Raw genomic sequence first — 19,023 nt, 5'->3', positions numbered from 1 at the left:
CTATCACTAGAAACTTTATCAGGGACCATTGATGTTAAATTCAGATTCCCATCACTAGAAACTTTATCAGGGACCATTGATGTAACATTTTGCAAGTCAAGGGTCCTACATGTAATTAGGTTAATGATGAGTGTTGAATTGTTCTTTCTACAAAAAGATTGAGAGTAACCAACCTCATCCATAAAATCATCCAACCACCAATGGAATCCCAGCATAACTATCCACCTCACCTCTCTTTCTACCAGATAAATCATACATATATATATATAATTATATATGCAACCCAAATGACCCAATACCAATCCACACCACCACCACCACCATGGTAGCGGCGGCAGCGGCAGCAGTGATAGCATTCCACTCATATTCTCCTCAAGAACAACAGCAAGCAAATGCACAACAATCAACAGACACCCCTCAACTATCCAAGAAACCCAAAACCATCCTCCATAAAAACCCTCTTTACACTCCAGTCCACTCAAAACTATCATTGCAATTCAAAGAAAAGATCTTATGCCTTGAAGTTATGGGTGTTGATTCAGGTAAAGCCCTCTCTTTAAATCCATTAATCCATTCAACCACTCTCAATTCAATCCACAACATCATCACTTTCCTTCAATCGAAAGGCATTCTACAAAAAGATCTTCCAAGAATCATCGGCATGTGCCCGAAGATCCTCACCGCCAACATAGACAACGAACTCATTCCGGTTTTCAATTTTCTATCGCGTGATCTCAACGTCCCAGATCACAATTACAGAAAAGTGATCAATAAGTGTCCGAGACTACTTGTTTCGAGCGCCGAAAATCAGCTTCGACCGGCTCTTTTTTACCTAAAACGACTCGGGTTTCGGGATTTGGCGGCGTTGGCGTATCAAGACTGTGTGTTGTTGGTGTCAAATGTGGAGAACACATTAATGCCAAAATTGGATTACTTGATCAGTTTAGGGTTTTCTAAACCGGAGGCGATCGAGATGGTTTTGAGGTGTCCCGGGCTGTTTACGTTCAGCCTCGACAACAATTTTAAGCCGAAATTCGAGTACTTTGAGAAAGAAATGAAAAGGGATATGAATGAATTGAAGGATTTCCCACAGTATTTTGCATTTAGTTTGGAGAAAAGGATAAAGCCTAGACATTTGGAGGCTGTTGAATGTGGGGCTGAGATTCCTCTACCACTTTTACTCAAAACAACTGATGAAGAGTTTGCAGAGTTGTTGAAGCAGAGGAACAAATAAAAAAAAATTGTAAATTTTTCATTTCTTTTGTAAGTATTAGAATATGGCTAATGTTTTATTGCATTGTTGTTGATGAGCAAACAGTCGAATCTGATAGCGTAAACAACAACCTATAACAACCTATAATGTAGTATTATTACATTGCGGAGTTTATGGTTTAAACATTTTAGTTATGGCGATATAACATAGGGATCAAACAAGACAGATCCACATTTGGGAACGATCAATCTTTTATACAAGAAAACAAAAGAGAAACATGTTCGATTTGCCACTAACCATCCAAAATCCGATTACGAAGGGGGTGGTAGCACAGGAGCACCTGCTACGAGATTAGAAAAACGTCAGATTGAAAAGAAATCAGATGTTATTGATTTAACATTGTATTCCAATTTCCAAACTAACCAGTTAAATTCCCATTTGCTTCTTCTTCAGTTCTCCACACGATATCTTTCAATCCAGTTGAAAGATTCTTGTAAAACTGCGTAATCAAGAACGAGATATAAAGTCACGAAAACAAAAACCATGAATGTAAATATGAAGCAGACGATAATGTGAATTTAATTTACCTTGTGAAATTCCAAAGTATCCCCTCCAGCTTTGCGGACTTCAACCATGTACAACGAAGGTGCCACTTCAAAAATCTGAGAAACAGTAATAGAAACAATTGATGTTTTACATGTCATTAAAAGACACTAAGGGACTGTTTGGCAACTTCTGATTGGTTAAGTGCTGAACTTGTAAGAGGTCTGAACCATTAAGTGTTGAACCAGTAAGAGGTCTGAACCATTAAAAGCCAATATAATGCTTTACCATTCAGAGGCAAATGTCTGACCAATTCAGATCATAGGCCTTAACCATTCAGACTCAGTATAATGCTTAACCATTCTAAGGCAAATGTCTGAACCATTCAGATATCTGCTCGCGAAACAAACAGCCTGAACCATTAAGTGTTGAACCAATAAGAGGTCTGAACCATTAAGAGCTAAACAAACAGCCCCTAAATGTGTACAACGACAAATTAACTCTGTAATAAAATGATTTAGGAGGTTTTATGCATTGTGGGTACACTTTGGGTGACTGTTGACCCGCTTGGCCTAATAAACCCGTTATCATCTTCGCTGATTCTTTTAAGAGTACACATTGACCCGTTCAAGGCAAACTATGACCCTACTTGACCAGTTTATCAATAAATGGGTCTCAAGTGCCGCTTGTAATTTTGAACATATTTTATTTTCTATAAATTACATGACAGATCTAGAAGAAAATATACCTCTGTTGCAACAGACAAGTGGCCTTTACGTCCAGTCTTTTCGCCTTGAAGTTTCAGCTAAAGTGCAAAAAACACAGTCGGTTTAACATTAAAGCTTCGAAAATGGAGAGCAACTTTAACCTAAAAAAATAAAATGTTTTATCACCTTGTAATTGTTTTTCTTGACATCAAATCCTAAAGGTGTAGCAGCTTCTTCTATTTTTGTAATAATCTCATTGGCAGGACACTTTGACGTAAATCTTGTTTCACGATTCACAAGCCCCTGACATTTCATTTACAAATTCCTTTAAAAATATCTAAAACCGATAAAAAAAAAGACTGAAAACGGTTATATACATACCATCTGTTTTTCAAAAAGAGAGCTGAGATTTAGGCCCTGAGATTTAGAAATAAGCTCAAAAGCGTTCATAGTGACGGGTTGTGCGGGCCGTTCATCCCGTTTCTCCACAACAAGAACTGCAGCATCCTATATGACAAAAAGAATCATTAAGCATCGTCAAAAGGGTATAATCGTAAATTAACAGGCGAGAGAAATTACCCCAGCTTCATTGAAAATAGCATCTACGTCAGCTAGACTAACATCCTCTTGTTCAAACTTAGGGGCCACGTATCCTTTCTTAAACCATTCATTTTCCACGACTTCGGCTGTTGTGATTCGCTGTCGCAAATATAACATTCACGTAATCAGTGACAAATGTACTAAAACAAATATGTGCAAATGTGCACATACAATATTTTTAAAAGAGTTAAATGCCATTTTAGTCCCTGTGGTTTTGGCCATTTTGCCAGTTTAGTCCAAAGGTTTCATTTTTCGCCTGTGGGTCCAAAAAGGTTTCACCGTTGCCATTTTAGTCCACTAGGTTTCACCTACAGACGAAAAATGAAACCTTTGGACTAAACTGGCAAAATGGCCAAAACCACAGGGACTGAAATGGCATTTAACTCTTTTTAAAATTTTAAGGTTTAAAGCATATACAGAAAAACATACCGTCACGGGATTAGGATCCAGAATCCTTTTAATTAGCTTCTTTGCACTTGAGGAGAACCATGGAGGACATGTGAAGTCAGCCTTAAATATCTGCAAGCAAACAGCTCATTTGAATTTTTAATAAAACTATAAATAAATAATATCAAGTTTTCATCATAACTAAAAAGAAGACGTGAATAACACAAGTATACCTTCTTGTATAGGACCGTAAGGTTTGCATCTTCAAAAGGAAGATATCCAGCCATAAGAACGAAAAGAATTACACCACATGACCATAAATCTGCCTTAGCTCCATCATAACCCTTGTTGTTGATTACCTAGTGGAGTAAATAACCAAACCGTAAGAAAAGTTACTAAATGATTCATAAATTGGTTAAACGTATAAGTGTATAACTTACCTCGGGAGCAACATAATTAGGTGTTCCGCATGTCGTGTGTAGTAGTCCGTCTTCCTATAAGAAGAATGTCAAGAAACTGTTCAGTTTCCCCATTTTATTTTGTGACGTCTAAGAATTTGAATCGGTAGAACATATTAACAACTTTCACATTTCATATTTAAAAAAAAAATCAAATAACAAACTCACTCGAACTTGCTGTGGCAGTGCACTCAAGCCAAAATCAGAAACCTTGAGACATCCACTTTGATCCAATAGTAAATTTTCAGGCTGCAAAAATATCATACGGAACCCTAATCGTTAAGGCGCCTGCTTAATCCACTTGCACCCACAAACACTTTTTTGTCCATTGTTAATGTTCTTCATAAATATTTATTGCGTTAACTAAACAAAAACAATATTATTACAATAACAATCTTAAGAAATAAACAATTTTGAAGATTGTGTGCATTAAAATAGACTCTTAACAACTTTCAACCCGTTTGACCCGTTCAGCCTGTCTTTGTTTTCACTAATTTACTAGTTTGACCTGTTTTGGATAAAGCACAACCCGGCCCATTTATAAGTGGAAAAAAGTTGACAAATATGACCTTGAGATCTCTATGGAAAACACCCCGACTATGGCAGTAATCAACTGCATTAATGAGCTGCTGAAAATATTTCCTTGCTTCATCTTCTTTAAGTCTGCCTCTAGTTGCCTTAAAAATAAGTCGTAATCTTGTATTAGTAAAAAAGCCCATTGTGAAGGCCATAGAAAAGAGTAAAGGTAACATGAACTTACAACTTTGTCGAATAGTTCACCACCGGTCACAAATTCCAAAACAATGTATATTTTTGTCTTGCTCGCCATAACCTACAATAAAGAGACTTTCATCACATGTGTATCGCGATTCACAGTGCGTACATGCGTAACATTAAAAAAATGTGTTTTAATGCTAAGAGCCTAATTTATGACACGAAACTATAAAACAGTATAGTAATTGAGATACTTATCTCGGATAAATTTGCAAAAAGGGGATTTTGCTAGATCGATAAAGATACGATGATTTTTTCTCATAAATATGTGTATTCATAACCTTTTAATGTCAATATTCTAATTTCCATATGTTGCAACTTGCAAGAATATTTAAGAAATTTCCACAAAAGCTGATCTTGACATATCTTAAAATAAAAAGAAAATTTTCATTCCTCCCTATTGACTATCTTCATAACCTTTTAATTCTCATATTTCGTTATTTAATTGACTACGAAGAAAAGAAAGGAGGTAGTGGATTCTCAGGGTTTACCCATGAAAGAACCGAACAAATCAATACAGGCAAATACGATAGACTAATTTAAGGTTGAATACACTTCATACAAGTTTAACAACAAAGCAAGTACAACTAAAACACATACTAACTAACCTCAAACATACGAATCACATTCGGGTGTCTAATCAGTTTCATAGTCGAAATCTCTCGTTTGATCTGCAAATTCCAAAATAAAAAGTTACAAAAACAACTCCAAACACAACAATTAAATCATCGAGTCAATGGTTGGTCAAACTGAACACAATAAGTAAAACCACTAAACAACATATGATATAACAATCCGATCATCTTCCTGATTTTAATTCAATCAAATTGCAGATTACCCTTCAACAAAGTCAAACAAACTCAAGAATTAAAAAGGGTCAACATCAAATACCTGAGTGATCATCTTATGCTTAAGAACTTTCTCTTTATCAAGAATCTTGATAGCAACATTCTCACCTGTTTCAACATTTCTAGCAAACTTAACCTTTGCAAAAGTCCCTTCACCAAGAGTCCTTCCGAGTTCATATCTTCCAACCCTTGTTCTTGAAGGCCTTGAAGAAGCCATATTTCTACCCTAATCACCAAACCAAACCACCCCTTTTCTTATTAATCTTTGTATACAAAAATATACAAGTATATTCCTCTGAATCCCACCAATATCTTTAACAAAGTTTTAATCTTTTTTATTCCCAATCAAAAGTAAATATACATATACCATCCATTTTCCCAAAAAAGAATCTGTTTTTTTTTGGTTTTTGAATTGAAATCAAGATCTTTTCTTTTTACAAGGTTGCCATACTTGAGATCTTGCTACACGCATCTTTCCTAAATTTAAAAGAAACCCTAGAACGGATTAACCAAAAAGTTTGATAATTTGAAAGATTGGGGGCTGAAAGATCATTAGAATTGGGGAAAATTGAAAATACAAGACATTAAAAAGAGAAAATCAGATGGGAAAATGGTGGAAGAAACAAAAATGGACCGCGAAACCAAGGGGGTTGACGATGTAATGAAATTGATGGCGTATTTAATATGATTTCGTATGAGTTCTGCCCCAGAACAACCTCCTTAATTCTACTAAAACCGACTGCAATTTAATTTACATTTTCTTTCTTTTATTTTTTTATTATTGCCATACACCTATGTAACGTTAGTGGGACACTTTGTCACCCGGGGTTAGTTTTGTCCTATATCTATATATACTATTTTTCAGATGGTGTCATTTTCAACGAATTTTGACAGGTTTTGTCTTTTATATGGAATTTTGTTATAAGTTACATTTTTTGAGTATAACTCAGTTAAATTTTTCTGTTAAATCTTATTACACATGGGTAATTTAGTCTTTTTTAAAATATTTTTTAAAGAATAAATTACAAGTTTTGTCATTTAAATAAGTAAAAAGACTAAATAAATTCATATTAAATAAATTCACTAAAATCCTTCCATTTCCAATTCCGCTTAATAAAAATAAGAAATTCACATAATACTTACAGATTCCCCTTGATTTTAAACCAAGTTTCCGCACATTGTTTATGAGCAGCACCAAGATCCCCCTTACACTTACACCCCAACTCAATCTCACCACCACCGTCGTCCTCCGCCGTATCACCATCGTAAATCTCAAAATTCAGGTGACAAATCCGACACAGCTTCTCATTTTTTCCTAAACAATGCACCTTCATCTCCAACTCACCACTCTCTAGATCAATCTTATCCGAAGAAGACTCAATTCGGCTATGATTATACGAGAAGATTCCAGAAGAACCGCATTCGGAGTCCACATGCGCCGCCGACGACGACAGCACGTCAGAGTCGGATAAGCCGAAGCTTCCGTCGTTGTCGGTGGTGGTGATGGAGTGGGGAGAGAGGCGGTTCCGACGGGTGGGAGGACGACGGTTGCGGCGGTGAGGGTTGCGAGGTGGAGGAGGTGGTGGGGGTTGAAAGAGAAGAGGTGCAGACATATATAATTTTTTTTGAAATATTTTTTAAAGAAAAAGTTACAAGTTTTGTCTTTTAAATAAGTAAAAAGACTAAATTGCCCACGTGTAATAAGATTTAGCAGAAAAATTTAACTCGGTTAAGTTCAAAGGACGTAACTTGTAACAAAAATCCCTATAAAGGGCAAAACCTGTAAAAATTCGTTGAAAAGGACACCGCCTGAAAAAAGCTACATAGATTAAGGACAAAACTTGTAATTTTTCCTTATTTTTATATGCTATATAGGGGGATATAATAGTCGAGTGATAATGATTTATCGAACAATATGAAAGACTTATATCGATTAAAAAGTGATTTTGATTCGTCATTGGCTCTAACAATGTCCCCCAGAGAATAGTACAGATCCAAAGTGTTTGACATGCCAATCAACAAGTGGTGTCTTACGGACGAACTAAGAAACCAGAAGCAACTAGCATAACAATTGCATCTTGTACTTGCTAGAGTAGTACTCTCCTGGCATGATAAGGACATTTCTTGTGTGGGTGACGTATGAAGGGTAAAGATCATTAATGTCTATAACTAGTAGGCGTAGTCGTGTGTTGTGATGGTGGCATTGATAAAATTTAAAATATTTCTATAATTAAACAAATGTTGTATGATGTAATCCAAAAAGTAAAGTTGCATTTTACATCGACTGAAAAAAAAACAAACACCAACACTGGCACCAATACCAGAACCGATGTTGTTATGTCAGTATCGGTTTTGTTCGTCGTGGTACTGATACGACATCGGATCTCGCTATGGATTACAATTAAAAATTTTCATTTTTTTTTATAAACTCCATTCAACCACATTTATATGAGAATGTCAACAGAAAAACATACATGCACAGCCGCGTGTTCGGTCTTTTTGAAAAAATTAACGAACATAAGCTACTACATGAAAATCAAATTACCAAAAAAAAAAAAAAGAAACTAGTTCAATCAATCAACCATACCCAGTTAAATGCATATATTATATATAGTATAAAGGGTGAGACTGATTTAAAAAAAAACAAACTGAAATCATTGTTTCTTGTACAATGAGTGTGATGCACAAGGTACTTAAATATTATTTTGCACAACATATACACACACGTCTACTTTTTCTCTTTCTGCCATCCTTCCATCGTTAAAATAATATACTTAACACAACACCTATCTGAAAACTCTCTAACCCTCTCCCTCTCTCCCCGTCTCTTCTTGTCTTTCCCTTTTCTTCTCTCCACTCGTTGAACACAAATCGGTTGCAGATTTACGAGCATCTTTTGTTTTCCGACCCTTTTCTCTGGCTAAACATGCAACTTCCGGTGTCGGTGGTTTGGAGGTGGGTATCTCTCGTACACACAAACACATCGGATTTTAAAATCAAGAGAGAGGTGGTGAGTTCGATGGGGTAAACTCAGATCTGAAACCATTGACAAACTTGTTTTGTTACAATCCCTCTATGATGATCAAATGAGGTAGATGATGGTCGGACGTTGGTTGCCGACATGTGGACGTTGGTGTAACACCTGGCAAATTTATATCATATAATAACGCGACACATGCCCAACTCTCCGTTTATTTCCGATTTATGGAAGGGGAGGGACCAATTATGCCGAAAAAGGAAATAGAAACAAAGTCCAAGGACTAAAGTGGCAAAAATGCCAAAATTCCATTTCTGTAGGTCCCTTACGAACCGTAAGGGGTTCAAAACCTGTAAGGCGGTGAAACCACCCCTTACGGACCGTAACCCACTTCTTACGGTCCGTAAGAGGTGTAGAGACAACATAATGGTAGCTGGCAATTCCCTGATGCCTTGTTGCCACTAATCTCGTGAAATTGTCTCAAACTCCCCTCCTTGTGACACCTAAAATGACACTAATCTCACTCCTAAAGCTCCTAGTCACACTTGTCATGATTTGGGAGATTTTGGATTAGTATAAATAGGTGATCATGGTTCACATTCAACTCACACCTTTCAATTCACTCTTAATCCGATACTTGGATATTCCTCTGGAGTTTGGAGCAGCCCCTTGAAGTTCTTAGGAGTCCTCAAGTATAGTAAGTCGTTCTCCCTGGTTCAATTTCATTAATTTAGCTAGCAATCAACTGAAAGTCAAACAGTTTGACTTTCCATTTGACTTTCAGTTCTGACCATTTTGGTCAAGTCTAAGTTCAATCCGAACTTTCCTACGTGATCATAATAATGTTGGTATGATTCTCTAGTGATCATACCTTCTGAAAATCACGTTTGATAGGCGAAATGATGAGTCGAACATACACACACACACATATATATATATGGTCACTATGAGTTTCTAGTGATGCCCTTCGGACTCACCAATGCACCTGCAGCATTCATGGACCTCATTAACAGAGTCTGCAAACCATATCTAGATAAGTTTGTCATCGTCTTCTATAACACCTCGTAAAAATCATGCCCAACGATGTGTTGACACGTGTACTAAACCCTAATGAAGTCAAACGTTGACTATTAGGGACTAATTTTGCGAAAAATAAAAAACTTTGAATATGGAAAGTGTTAACATGCTTAAACTAAGCCTCTGAATAACAATACACGGTATTCATAATTATAATTGAGCCACTTGTTGATCGAAAGGAACCGTTTACATAATTAATTAAAAGTTTGCGATAAAAGTGTCAACATGTTTAATTATACATCTGAGTGACCTTTTAACAAACCTGGAGCGTTATAATATCTAATTGTATTATGGGGAATACATAATATTGGCCATATAGGGCTTTAATGCCGATAAATGATAATACTCACTGTTTGTGCGTTAAAAAGGGTTAAAAGTGTCAACATGTTAATTCTTACCTCTGAGTGACCTTTTAACGAACCTGAAGCATCGTGATGTTTGATAATACTCACGGGAATGCCTAATATTGGCTGTTTAAGGCTTTGATGCCATTAAATGATAATACGCACAAGTTTGTGCGTTAAAAGGACTAAAAGCGTCAACGTCTAAATCTACACCTTTGAGAGACCTTTTAAACGAACCGGGAACTCCGTGATGCTCGGTTATACTCCCGAGTGTGCCTAATATTGGTCATGATGGGCATATTAATAATAATAATAATAATATTATTATTATTATTATTATTATTATTATTATTATTATTATTATTATTGTTGTTGTTGTTGTTGTTGTTGTTGTTATTATTCATTACTTGTTCACCACACAAAACTCCTAAACCATTTAATGAATCTATGGGTTGTTAGTTGGTTTTAACAATGATATAACACATGTAATCATCTCATAAAACCTCTAGAACACTTGGCAAGATCCTATAAATTCTCAAAATCTATGTAAAGGCTAAGAATTCATTCATTCAAGCTCACACCTTCATTCTTTCTTCCTATCTTCTCATCTTGGAGGATCCTAAGCAATTGGGAACTACCTTTGAGTTTACTTCAGTCCATAGGACCACTTATAAGTGTTCCTTTCATGACTAATTCTTTTATTTGGCTTAAAAAGCCGAAAAGTCAAGCGTTTACGATAAACGCTTTGACTTCTAGTTAGACCATAAAAGGTCAAGCCATTGTTCGCAACGAACATGGCTACGTGATTGTAATTAGGTAGGTGTTAACCCTCAAAAGGGCACCTCCTAAGAATCACGTTTGCTTGGTCAATTGACGAGTCAACGTAATATTGTTTTAAAAAAAACAACGGGGCAGTTTTTGAAATAATTGCGATATGTGTTTAGAAGTATTATAAAATATGTTTTATCATTTAAACAACTTGGTAATAATTATTAGAACACGTGTAAACATGTTCGGCTCGTCAATTCCAGTTTTAGGGTCGGTTCGCAACCGAAAGTCGCGAATTTTGACTTATGCGTTGACTTTCGATTATGAACCGAACTAGATTAGTTTGCTACTGATTTTAGGTTCCGTTAGGATCATATTATTATGTAGCATAACCCTATAGGGTTATATTACATAATCGTATTAGAAATCTGAATTTTATGCAAGTTCCATTAATATGCCGTAATTTGACCGTTATGTCCTTTTTAGCAAAAGTAAGGTTTTAGACACTAATAAGCATTCAAATAACTTAGGTACTGATATGTTAACATGTTTAACATATATCGATGTTACAAACCTGATCATAAATTGAGTTTGCATATAATATATATATTGTGCTTTAAATTGACTAAAATGCCCTTTAGGCGCATAGATCGGTTTTAAGCATAATTTTTCATAACAAACTCATTGCCTACTGATGTAATATCATAATTTGGGATAATTTGGGATGTCCATTCAGTTTACAAACTGAGTTTTCGCATACGTTCTTGAATTATGTCCTTAAATGACGATAATGCCCTTTTTGCACCTAAAATGATTTAAAAGCATGATTTTCAAACAAAACCTTTTATTTACTGATATGCTATATTAGTTAACATATTTTGGTCATATAAATCTGATCATAACATCAGTTTTCCTAAAAGATCGCAAATATCGTCATTTAGCGACTTTAACGCCGTTTCGGCGCGTAGTATGGTGTTAAACCATAACTACCAATCAAGACTTGTTACTTACTGATTTTATAAATCATTTTAAATATTTTTACAGTAGGTATATGGTATAGACTCAAATTCCCAAATTAGCCTTCAAAACTATGTGTGAAATTACCAAAATGCTCCCACGGAGCATAGTATGGTTGTAAACTATAAAACACACATATGTTTGATATCCTACTGATATTATATCATAAATAAAGTATTTTAAAAGAATGTTTATGGTCGTAACATCAGATTGTACACAACTTTCTTTTATATATCATAAAATGACCAAAACGCCCTTATGAGGCATAGTTTGATTTTAAAACCTTAACGGGCATACAAGTTGATATCCTACAGATATTACAACTTGTTTAAAGTATATCGGCATATGGAACTTGTTCATGACTTATCCGGTTACTCGTTATCGCATTTAAGCGTACGGTTAGACTTACGTAACTAGTTTACGTAAGTTTACCAAAACGAGTTAATCGAAGAGTGGTTAATTTATTGACATAACCCGTTTTAATCTGTTTTGTTTGTTAACATAAAGATTGGGGGTTAATACAACCGTGTCCTGGATATACTCGGCTCATTTCATTTGTAAATGGCCACGACCTAAGCACGGGGTGTAGGCATACACCTTTCAGATGCGATATGGGTTCTATTCCCCAAGAAGGGAATAAGATATAGATAACTCCTTGTGAGTTTATATCAGTGGTGTGTCTATTAATCATGTTCGACTTCTATCCTGGCCCTAAATGTAGGACAAACATGTAAATCTGTATACAAGATTATTATATAATTGTCCCAAGTTATAAATGAACTTTCGTGCCTTGTGCACTTAAACCAATTTTCATAAACATTTTCAAACGAGTCAGTTAATTGTATTTACCAGTGAAACTGAAGTATTTTCAAAAGACTAATTGATAGGTACTATACGCAAATAGGCTGGGAGCTTCTTGGTGTCAATAAAGGATCTTGCAAATCCTTAGGATGCCCTAAAGTCAGCTAAACTTCATTTTGTACATGTTATAATGATCCGCCTGTGGATTTAATATTGCAAGCTCGTATGTAATTATCCTTTCGGTATTTTCAGACAAACGTGATTGTAATAATATTTTATATTCCAAAGACTTCCGCTGTGCTATTCTTTGTATGTTTGACTATGACGATACCAATCTTACGTCATGATACTCCCCACCGGGCTGAGCTGTAAATATCGAGGTGTGACATCTTCATAGATGACATACTTATCTACTCGTGCAACAAAGATGATCATGAGAAACATCTTCGATGTATACTCGGTCTATTACAACAGGAAAAACTCTATGCTAAGTTCTCAAAATGCGAGTTTTGGCTCAGAGAAGTCCAATTTTTGGGACATATGATTAGCGAGCATGGTATCCAAGTGGATCCTGCTAAGATTGAGGCTATCATGAATCGGGAAGCACCCAAAACACCCTCTGAGATTCGCAGTTTCATAAGATTGGTGGGCTATTACCGAAGGTTCATCGAGAACTTTTCAAGAATAGCTACACCCATGACTACACTAACTCGAAAGAATGTAAAGTTTGACTGGGATCCCAAGCAAAATGATTCTTTTGAAATCCTAAAGCAGAAACTGAGTAACGCTCCTGTCTAGTCATTACCAGAAGGAATTGAAGATTTCGTTGTGTACTGTGATGTTTCGCACAAAGGATTGGGTTGCGTGTTGATGCAGAGAGGCAAGGCAATTGCCTATGCATCACGACAACTTAAAGTACAGGAAAAGAACTACACTACTCACGACTTAGAGTTGGGTGCGGTAGTATTTGCTTTAAAATTATGGAGATAATACTTGTATGGTACAAAGTGTATTATATACACTGACCATAAAAGTCTTCAATACATATTCAGTCAGAAGGATTTGAATACGCGCCAACGTCGTTGGATGGAAACCTTTAATGATTACGAATGTGAGATTCGTTATCATCCTGGCAAGGCAAATGTCGTTGCTGATGCCTTAAGCCGGAAAGAAAAAGGTAAAATCGATTAGAGGGTATGCTAAAAGAATCGAGCTTTGAACTAGCATGAATGAGAAGCTAGTAGATGCTCAACAACAAGCCTTGTTAGAGACTGATGTTCCAAAAGAGGAACTAGGTGGAACTGTCGAACAGTTAAAACCTAGTAACGATAGAATCTTGAGACTTAATGATAGAATCTGGGTTCCTGTATTTAGAGGACTCGGAGAGTTGATTTTAAAAGAATCACATAACTCAAGATATTCTGTAAATCCAGGTGGAGACAAGATGTACCAAGACCTCAAGAAGAACTATTGGTGGATAGGCATGAAAAAGTCTATAGCCATCTATATAGCCAAATGTCTGACATGTTTGCAAATGAAAGTCGAACACCAGAAACTGCTAGGTTTTCTACAATAGCTAGAAATACTCATTTGGAAATGAGAAATAGTAACTATGGACCTAATTACCAAGTTACCCAGAACAAGTCGTGGAAACGATACTATTTGGGTTATAGTCGACAGACTGACTAAGTCAGCCCATTTACTTCCAATAAAAGAGACGTATAGTTCAGACAAATTGGCCAAGTTATATGTTGACAATATACTATCCTCGCATGGTGTACCATTGACAATAGTATCCGATCGTGATACTCGGTACACATCTCACTTTTGGAAAATTTTCCAACAAGCTTTAGGCACTCGCCTAAATTCTAGTACAACTTACCATCCTCAAACCGATGGTCAGAGTGAGCGTACTATTCAGACTTTGGAAGACATGCTAAGAGAACGTGTGATCGATTTAGGAGGTAGTTAGGATGATCATCTACCCCTAATCGAATTCTCCTACAACAACAGTTATCACACTAGTATAAAAGTTGCACCATTCGAGGCTTTATACGAAAGAAAGTGTAGAATGCCTATTTGTTGGGTAGAAGTTGGTGAGAATCAATTATCCGGACCTGAGATAGTTCTGGAAACCACATATAAAATAGTACAAATCCGTGACAGACTTAAAGCAGCTCGTGATGGACAAAGGAGCTATGCTGACAAGAGAAGAAAAGCTCTTGAATTCCAAATCGGAAACAAAGTTATGGTAAAAGTATCACCTTGGAAAGGTGTAATGAGATTTAGGTTTTAACGTATTTTAAAATGATGTTGGCATATTATAAATACTGAGTTTTAAATTTAAAATAACGTGTTTTGAGTTTTGACATATCTTTTATACTTTAAACTAACCTATTAAGACTCAATCAGTGTAGATGACTTTTGCATAGCGATGGTATTACTCATTATTGTGGTGGAAGGCTTTCGTATGTATGTTTTGAGATTTATTAACAAATTTAATTTTTAAACAATTGGTACCGTTTTTATTAAAATTCCCGTTGCGTATTTTTAATAAAACTACTTTTAGTGGTACACTGTAGAGATGGACATTTTTTCCCAAATACCCGTACCTATACCCGTATCGTACCCATACCTATACCGATTTTAGGCCTCGGTACATGTATTGGTACCCAGTTTTATTGATTTTGGTATTGGTACGGCTATAGGTAAAAAAAGGTACTGGTACCAAATTTTATGTAGAACTTTAAAAGTTTTTTTATGTTATGTTTTATTTCATATTTTGGTATTTATGGTACTCGTATTGATTTTACCTATTTGGTACTTGTATCGTATTGGTACTCCTATCAATTTTACGTATTTGGTACTTGTACTCTTTTGGTATTCATGCTGATTTTACCTATATAGTACCCGTACGAGTGCTCAAAAACTAAAATAAAACAAAGTGGTACCAAAGCGGGTACCTTACCGAAATACTTGTACCCATACCATACCAATATATTCGGTATGGTATTTGGTACCCAGTTTTGTCCATTTTGAGTACTTATATTTTTGGTACCGATACAGGTACTGTACCAATCCCATACCTAGTACATTTTGAATGTGAATATGACCCGACTATAGTTTTGGGGGGCATACACTATTTTTTAGGTATCATAAAGTTTGTACCATATCTTAAACCCCCCGCCCCCACTTTCTCTCTCTCTCTCTCTCTCTCATTCACTCTCTCACACACACATATATAGGAAATATATTATTAGAATACTTAAAAGATACTAGAAAAAATCGATAAAACCACTTTTAAACAAGATTTTTGTTTTTTCATTCTTTTTATATGTTACAATTATTAATAGAAATTAAAAAGAAAAAAAATTTGTAGATCGAAGAGCTACATATATGTAGCTTGTCAATTTATATATATTTTCTTTTTTATTTCTATTGTTATTTCTACAATCTTACCTTATAATAAAATTAGGGAGTTAATAATCCCACATGGTAAAAATCTTATTCTCACATGGTGTATACGGGCCGTATAAGGTTAAACGGCCCAAAAAGAATAAAGTCAACTGACAAAGGCTGCTGGCGATGGCCCGTATAGAATAAAGTCAACTGACAAAGACTGTGCCAGCAGCCTTTGTCAGTTGACTTTATTCTATACGGGTCGTATAACCTTATACGACACGTATACACCATGTGAGAATAAGATTTTTGTCTGGTCGTATATAATATATACGACTGTAACACTCATTTTTAAATCTCTATTATTTTAATCTTAAAACACGGGCCTTTTTAAAATGAAAAGCATACTTAACAAAACTTAGTTAATAAGTCATGATAACCATTGTTTAAGCGGGTTAACATCACCACCTATCTTGTTTAAACATTCACATCTAACAAAGTCTCAAAACAACCAAGTCTAGCTAGATTAGATTAACGCGGAAGCATCCAAAATATGTGTTCGGTTCTTGAATTCCCTTGCTTGATCGACATCCATGACAACGAGCAATATATATGGTCAAAACCACAACGAATATTAGTTTTGACATTTTAATAAAGGATAAGTGCAAGTTCTAAGGCTTAAACAACAAAAATCAGCAAAAATATGCGTATAGGGGGCTGTCGCGCCCCGCGACGTATCACCATCAGGCCTACGTGGCCCACGACAGTGGTCGCGTCGCGCGACCATTTTTTTGACAGAAGGCTGCTATGCGACGACACGTTTTTGACAGAATGTTCGTTGCTGGAGCTGTATATCAGCCCAGCTCAACTATTTTCCACTTGCAACTTCAAACTAACGTAACTTTTGACTCGAGGGTCCGATTTAGCTGATTCTTTTTTCTACGCGTCCGTAATAAAATTTCTGACGCACCTATCTTAACCGTTCAGTCAAAAATAGAATGTACGGTTAAGGACCAGTAATTGCACAATGTATTCGTTTGACCCATATAGTTTTTGTACTAATTTGACTAGTATCAATATTAAGACAACATGGCCTATTTATCCCAACCCCCGGGGCTTACGATCACTGGCGTTTCATTACCACACTTGTGGTTTCGCGCTCTTGTGATCCTTCTTCGCCAAATGTCAAGCAAAACAAGGTTTGCTTATTACTCACTAATTATTTGACCCGTTATCTAATGTGCATATGACTTAATCCACAGTTTTGAGCATTTTAGTCTCATTCGCCGATATTCCGGACTTATAACCTTAAATGTATCCAAACCATTTTCCGGCTTATTACTCATAATCAATTTCCTTGCTCGTTTTCTACAATACAAGCATACCGCTCATGCGCGTCTTGCCTTCTACTTCTACCAATTGACCCGATATCACGGATTCATACTTGGCTTATTATACCACTTTTATTTCTAATTGTATTCTAGCATTGGCGCATTATGATGCTCCAATTTCTCTATGCACAAGATCATTATATGAACATGGTTTTTGACCCGTTTGGTTGACAAGTGAAATCCTCACCTTAATGTCGAACCAAACTATTCATACCCAATATTTCGACTCGTTTGAGTGTTGAGTGAACTACGTCACTTCTTTAACTCATCAACGCATATACTACAAGACAATACTATTAACGCACTACAACTTTAACATCTATTAATATTATGACGGGACCATAGTCACGTACCTTTAGAGCACACCTTTACCACGCGTATCCCCTCCGGCTTGTCCGCTTGACGATTCGGACTCTTTGCCTAAAGAGTTCAATTTACAATCGATTTAGAACTCTTCTCATAATCATTAACGCATAATTCTCTATAATAATCAAATCTGCGTTTTCATCCGATTTTTAACAATAAAATCTTTACTTAGGCATTTTAACAAACACCTAGCGGGTCATATTTTTATATAAACCAAACCAAGTTCATGAATTGTAATTATCATCTAAATTAACTTCAATTAGGCAATTCTACTCATGTTTTAACATCAATATTTCTGAAATTACCTCTTAAATTCAGATTACACTAGAACAAGAATCATAATTCTAGTGTTTATCAAGTTTCTTCAAACTCATTAATCACCTACAATGGTGATTATGAACCCTACAAGTATCATGCAAACTTTTATCAAGAATTCAGCTAGGGTTTATTCCTAGACATCATATTACTTCTAATTTCATCTATACAACACAAAATCAAGCTAAACATTCGATTTTTATCATATACTAGGAATTCGAGTTGAATCAAAATAACCTAATTTGGCATACCTTATGATCCCTTCGACGAGGTGATCACGAATCTATGTTCAGATTTCGATTTTAACTTGATTCGAGCCTTCAATTTGTGAGATTTGTGAGTGCTAGGGTTTTGAGGGTGGTTGGTCGCCTTTCTCTGTTCCTGATCGATCCAGACACATCTAAAGATGTGTTTGGATTTTGTTTTATTAAGTTTTAATAATATTAAGTTTTCCATTTTAACACTTTTGGCCCCCCAATTAAAACCAAGTTTAATCTCAAGTATTTTAACTCAAGTTTCTTTGTTTTAACAAGGTTTATGACTAACTGGGTTATTTATCTTAGTTAGCTTATTCTTGTTTAATTTACACTTTATAATTCTAATTTAAAGTTTTATATTTTCGGGGTGTTACAAGTCCACCCCCCTTAAAAGGGTTTCGTCCTCGAAACCTTAGTACGTACCAAATAATGTAGGGTAGAGCCGTTGCATCTCTTCCTCGGACTCCTATGTGGTATCCGAACCCTTTCGGTGTTCCCATTTAACCTTTACTGAATTAATCACTTTATTCCTTAAGCTCTTCACTTTACGATCTAGAATCGCGATCGGCTTCACTTTGTAGTTAAGACTGTTATCTACTTCAATGTCATCATAGTGAATGTAAAATGTTTTGTCGGCTAGACATTTCCAGAGATGTGATACATGGAACGTGCTATGTATCCCACTCAATTCCTCGGGCAGTTTAAGACGATATGCTACCTTGCCAATCCGTTCGATAATCCTGAATGGCCCAATAAATCTCGGACTTAACTTTCCCCTTTT

The 19,023-nt window shown here is 35.8% G+C and overlaps 3 protein-coding genes across 4 annotated transcripts; 1 reads left to right on the top strand and 2 right to left on the bottom strand.

The window, feature by feature from the left end:
* Nucleotides 1-243: 243 nt before the first annotated feature.
* Nucleotides 244-1,315, top strand: LOC110937226 (transcription termination factor MTEF1, chloroplastic-like). Its single transcript, XM_022179624.2, has one exon. It carries the CDS (start codon nt 323-325, stop codon nt 1,232-1,234), a length of 912 nt encoding a protein of 303 aa, XP_022035316.1. The 5' UTR covers nt 244-322; the 3' UTR covers nt 1,235-1,315.
* Nucleotides 1,277-6,273, bottom strand: LOC110937225 (CBL-interacting serine/threonine-protein kinase 23). 2 transcript variants are annotated; one of them, XM_022179622.2, is made up of 15 exons: nt 5,574-6,273; nt 5,291-5,353; nt 4,669-4,740; nt 4,478-4,585; nt 4,077-4,157; nt 3,891-3,944; nt 3,684-3,809; nt 3,493-3,582; nt 3,043-3,162; nt 2,845-2,970; nt 2,650-2,766; nt 2,505-2,561; nt 1,801-1,875; nt 1,637-1,712; nt 1,277-1,556 (listed from the first exon to the last, which is right to left on the bottom strand). In XM_022179622.2, the coding sequence occupies exons 1-15, from the start codon at nt 5,745-5,747 to the stop codon at nt 1,525-1,527; spliced, it is 1,371 nt and encodes a 456-aa protein (XP_022035314.1). In that variant the 5' UTR covers nt 5,748-6,273; the 3' UTR covers nt 1,277-1,524. The 2 variants fall into 2 exon arrangements, with proteins under 2 accessions (XP_022035314.1, XP_022035315.1); XM_022179623.2 differs by having other exon boundaries at nt 1,277-1,553.
* A 396-nt stretch (nt 6,274-6,669) lies between these two features.
* LOC110933879 lies at nt 6,670-7,143 on the bottom strand. The gene has a single exon (XM_022177082.1). The coding sequence runs from the start codon at nt 7,141-7,143 to the stop codon at nt 6,670-6,672; it is 474 nt and encodes a 157-aa protein (XP_022032774.1).
* Nucleotides 7,144-19,023: the final 11,880 nt, after the last annotated feature.

Source organism: Helianthus annuus, chromosome 4 (genome assembly GCF_002127325.2).
Source record: "Helianthus annuus cultivar XRQ/B chromosome 4, HanXRQr2.0-SUNRISE, whole genome shotgun sequence".
Taxonomy (NCBI): domain Eukaryota; kingdom Viridiplantae; phylum Streptophyta; class Magnoliopsida; order Asterales; family Asteraceae; genus Helianthus; species Helianthus annuus.
The sequence above is the reverse complement of the archived record's forward strand: the minus strand, read 5'-3'. Positions and strand labels throughout refer to the sequence as shown.

What these genes read in the sequence shown, in the direction of transcription:
- LOC110937226 (XM_022179624.2), top strand. Translation starts at nt 323, where the DNA reads ATGGTAGCGGCGGCAGCGGCAGCAGTGATAGCATTCCACTCATATTCT.
- LOC110937225 (XM_022179622.2), bottom strand. Translation starts at nt 5,747, where the DNA reads ATGGCTTCTTCAAGGCCTTCAAGAACAAGGGTTGGAAGATATGAACTC. An exon ending in CTCTTTTTGAAAAACAGATG is followed by an intron (nt 2,767 to 2,844) that starts GTATGTATATAA and finishes ATGAAATGTCAG; the next exon opens with GGGCTTGTGAATCGTGAAAC. An exon ending in AGCAAATGGGAATTTAACTG is followed by an intron (nt 1,557 to 1,636) that starts GTTAGTTTGGAA and finishes CTAATCTCGTAG; the next exon opens with CAGGTGCTCCTGTGCTACCA.
- LOC110933879 (XM_022177082.1), bottom strand. Translation starts at nt 7,143, where the DNA reads ATGTCTGCACCTCTTCTCTTTCAACCCCCACCACCTCCTCCACCTCGC.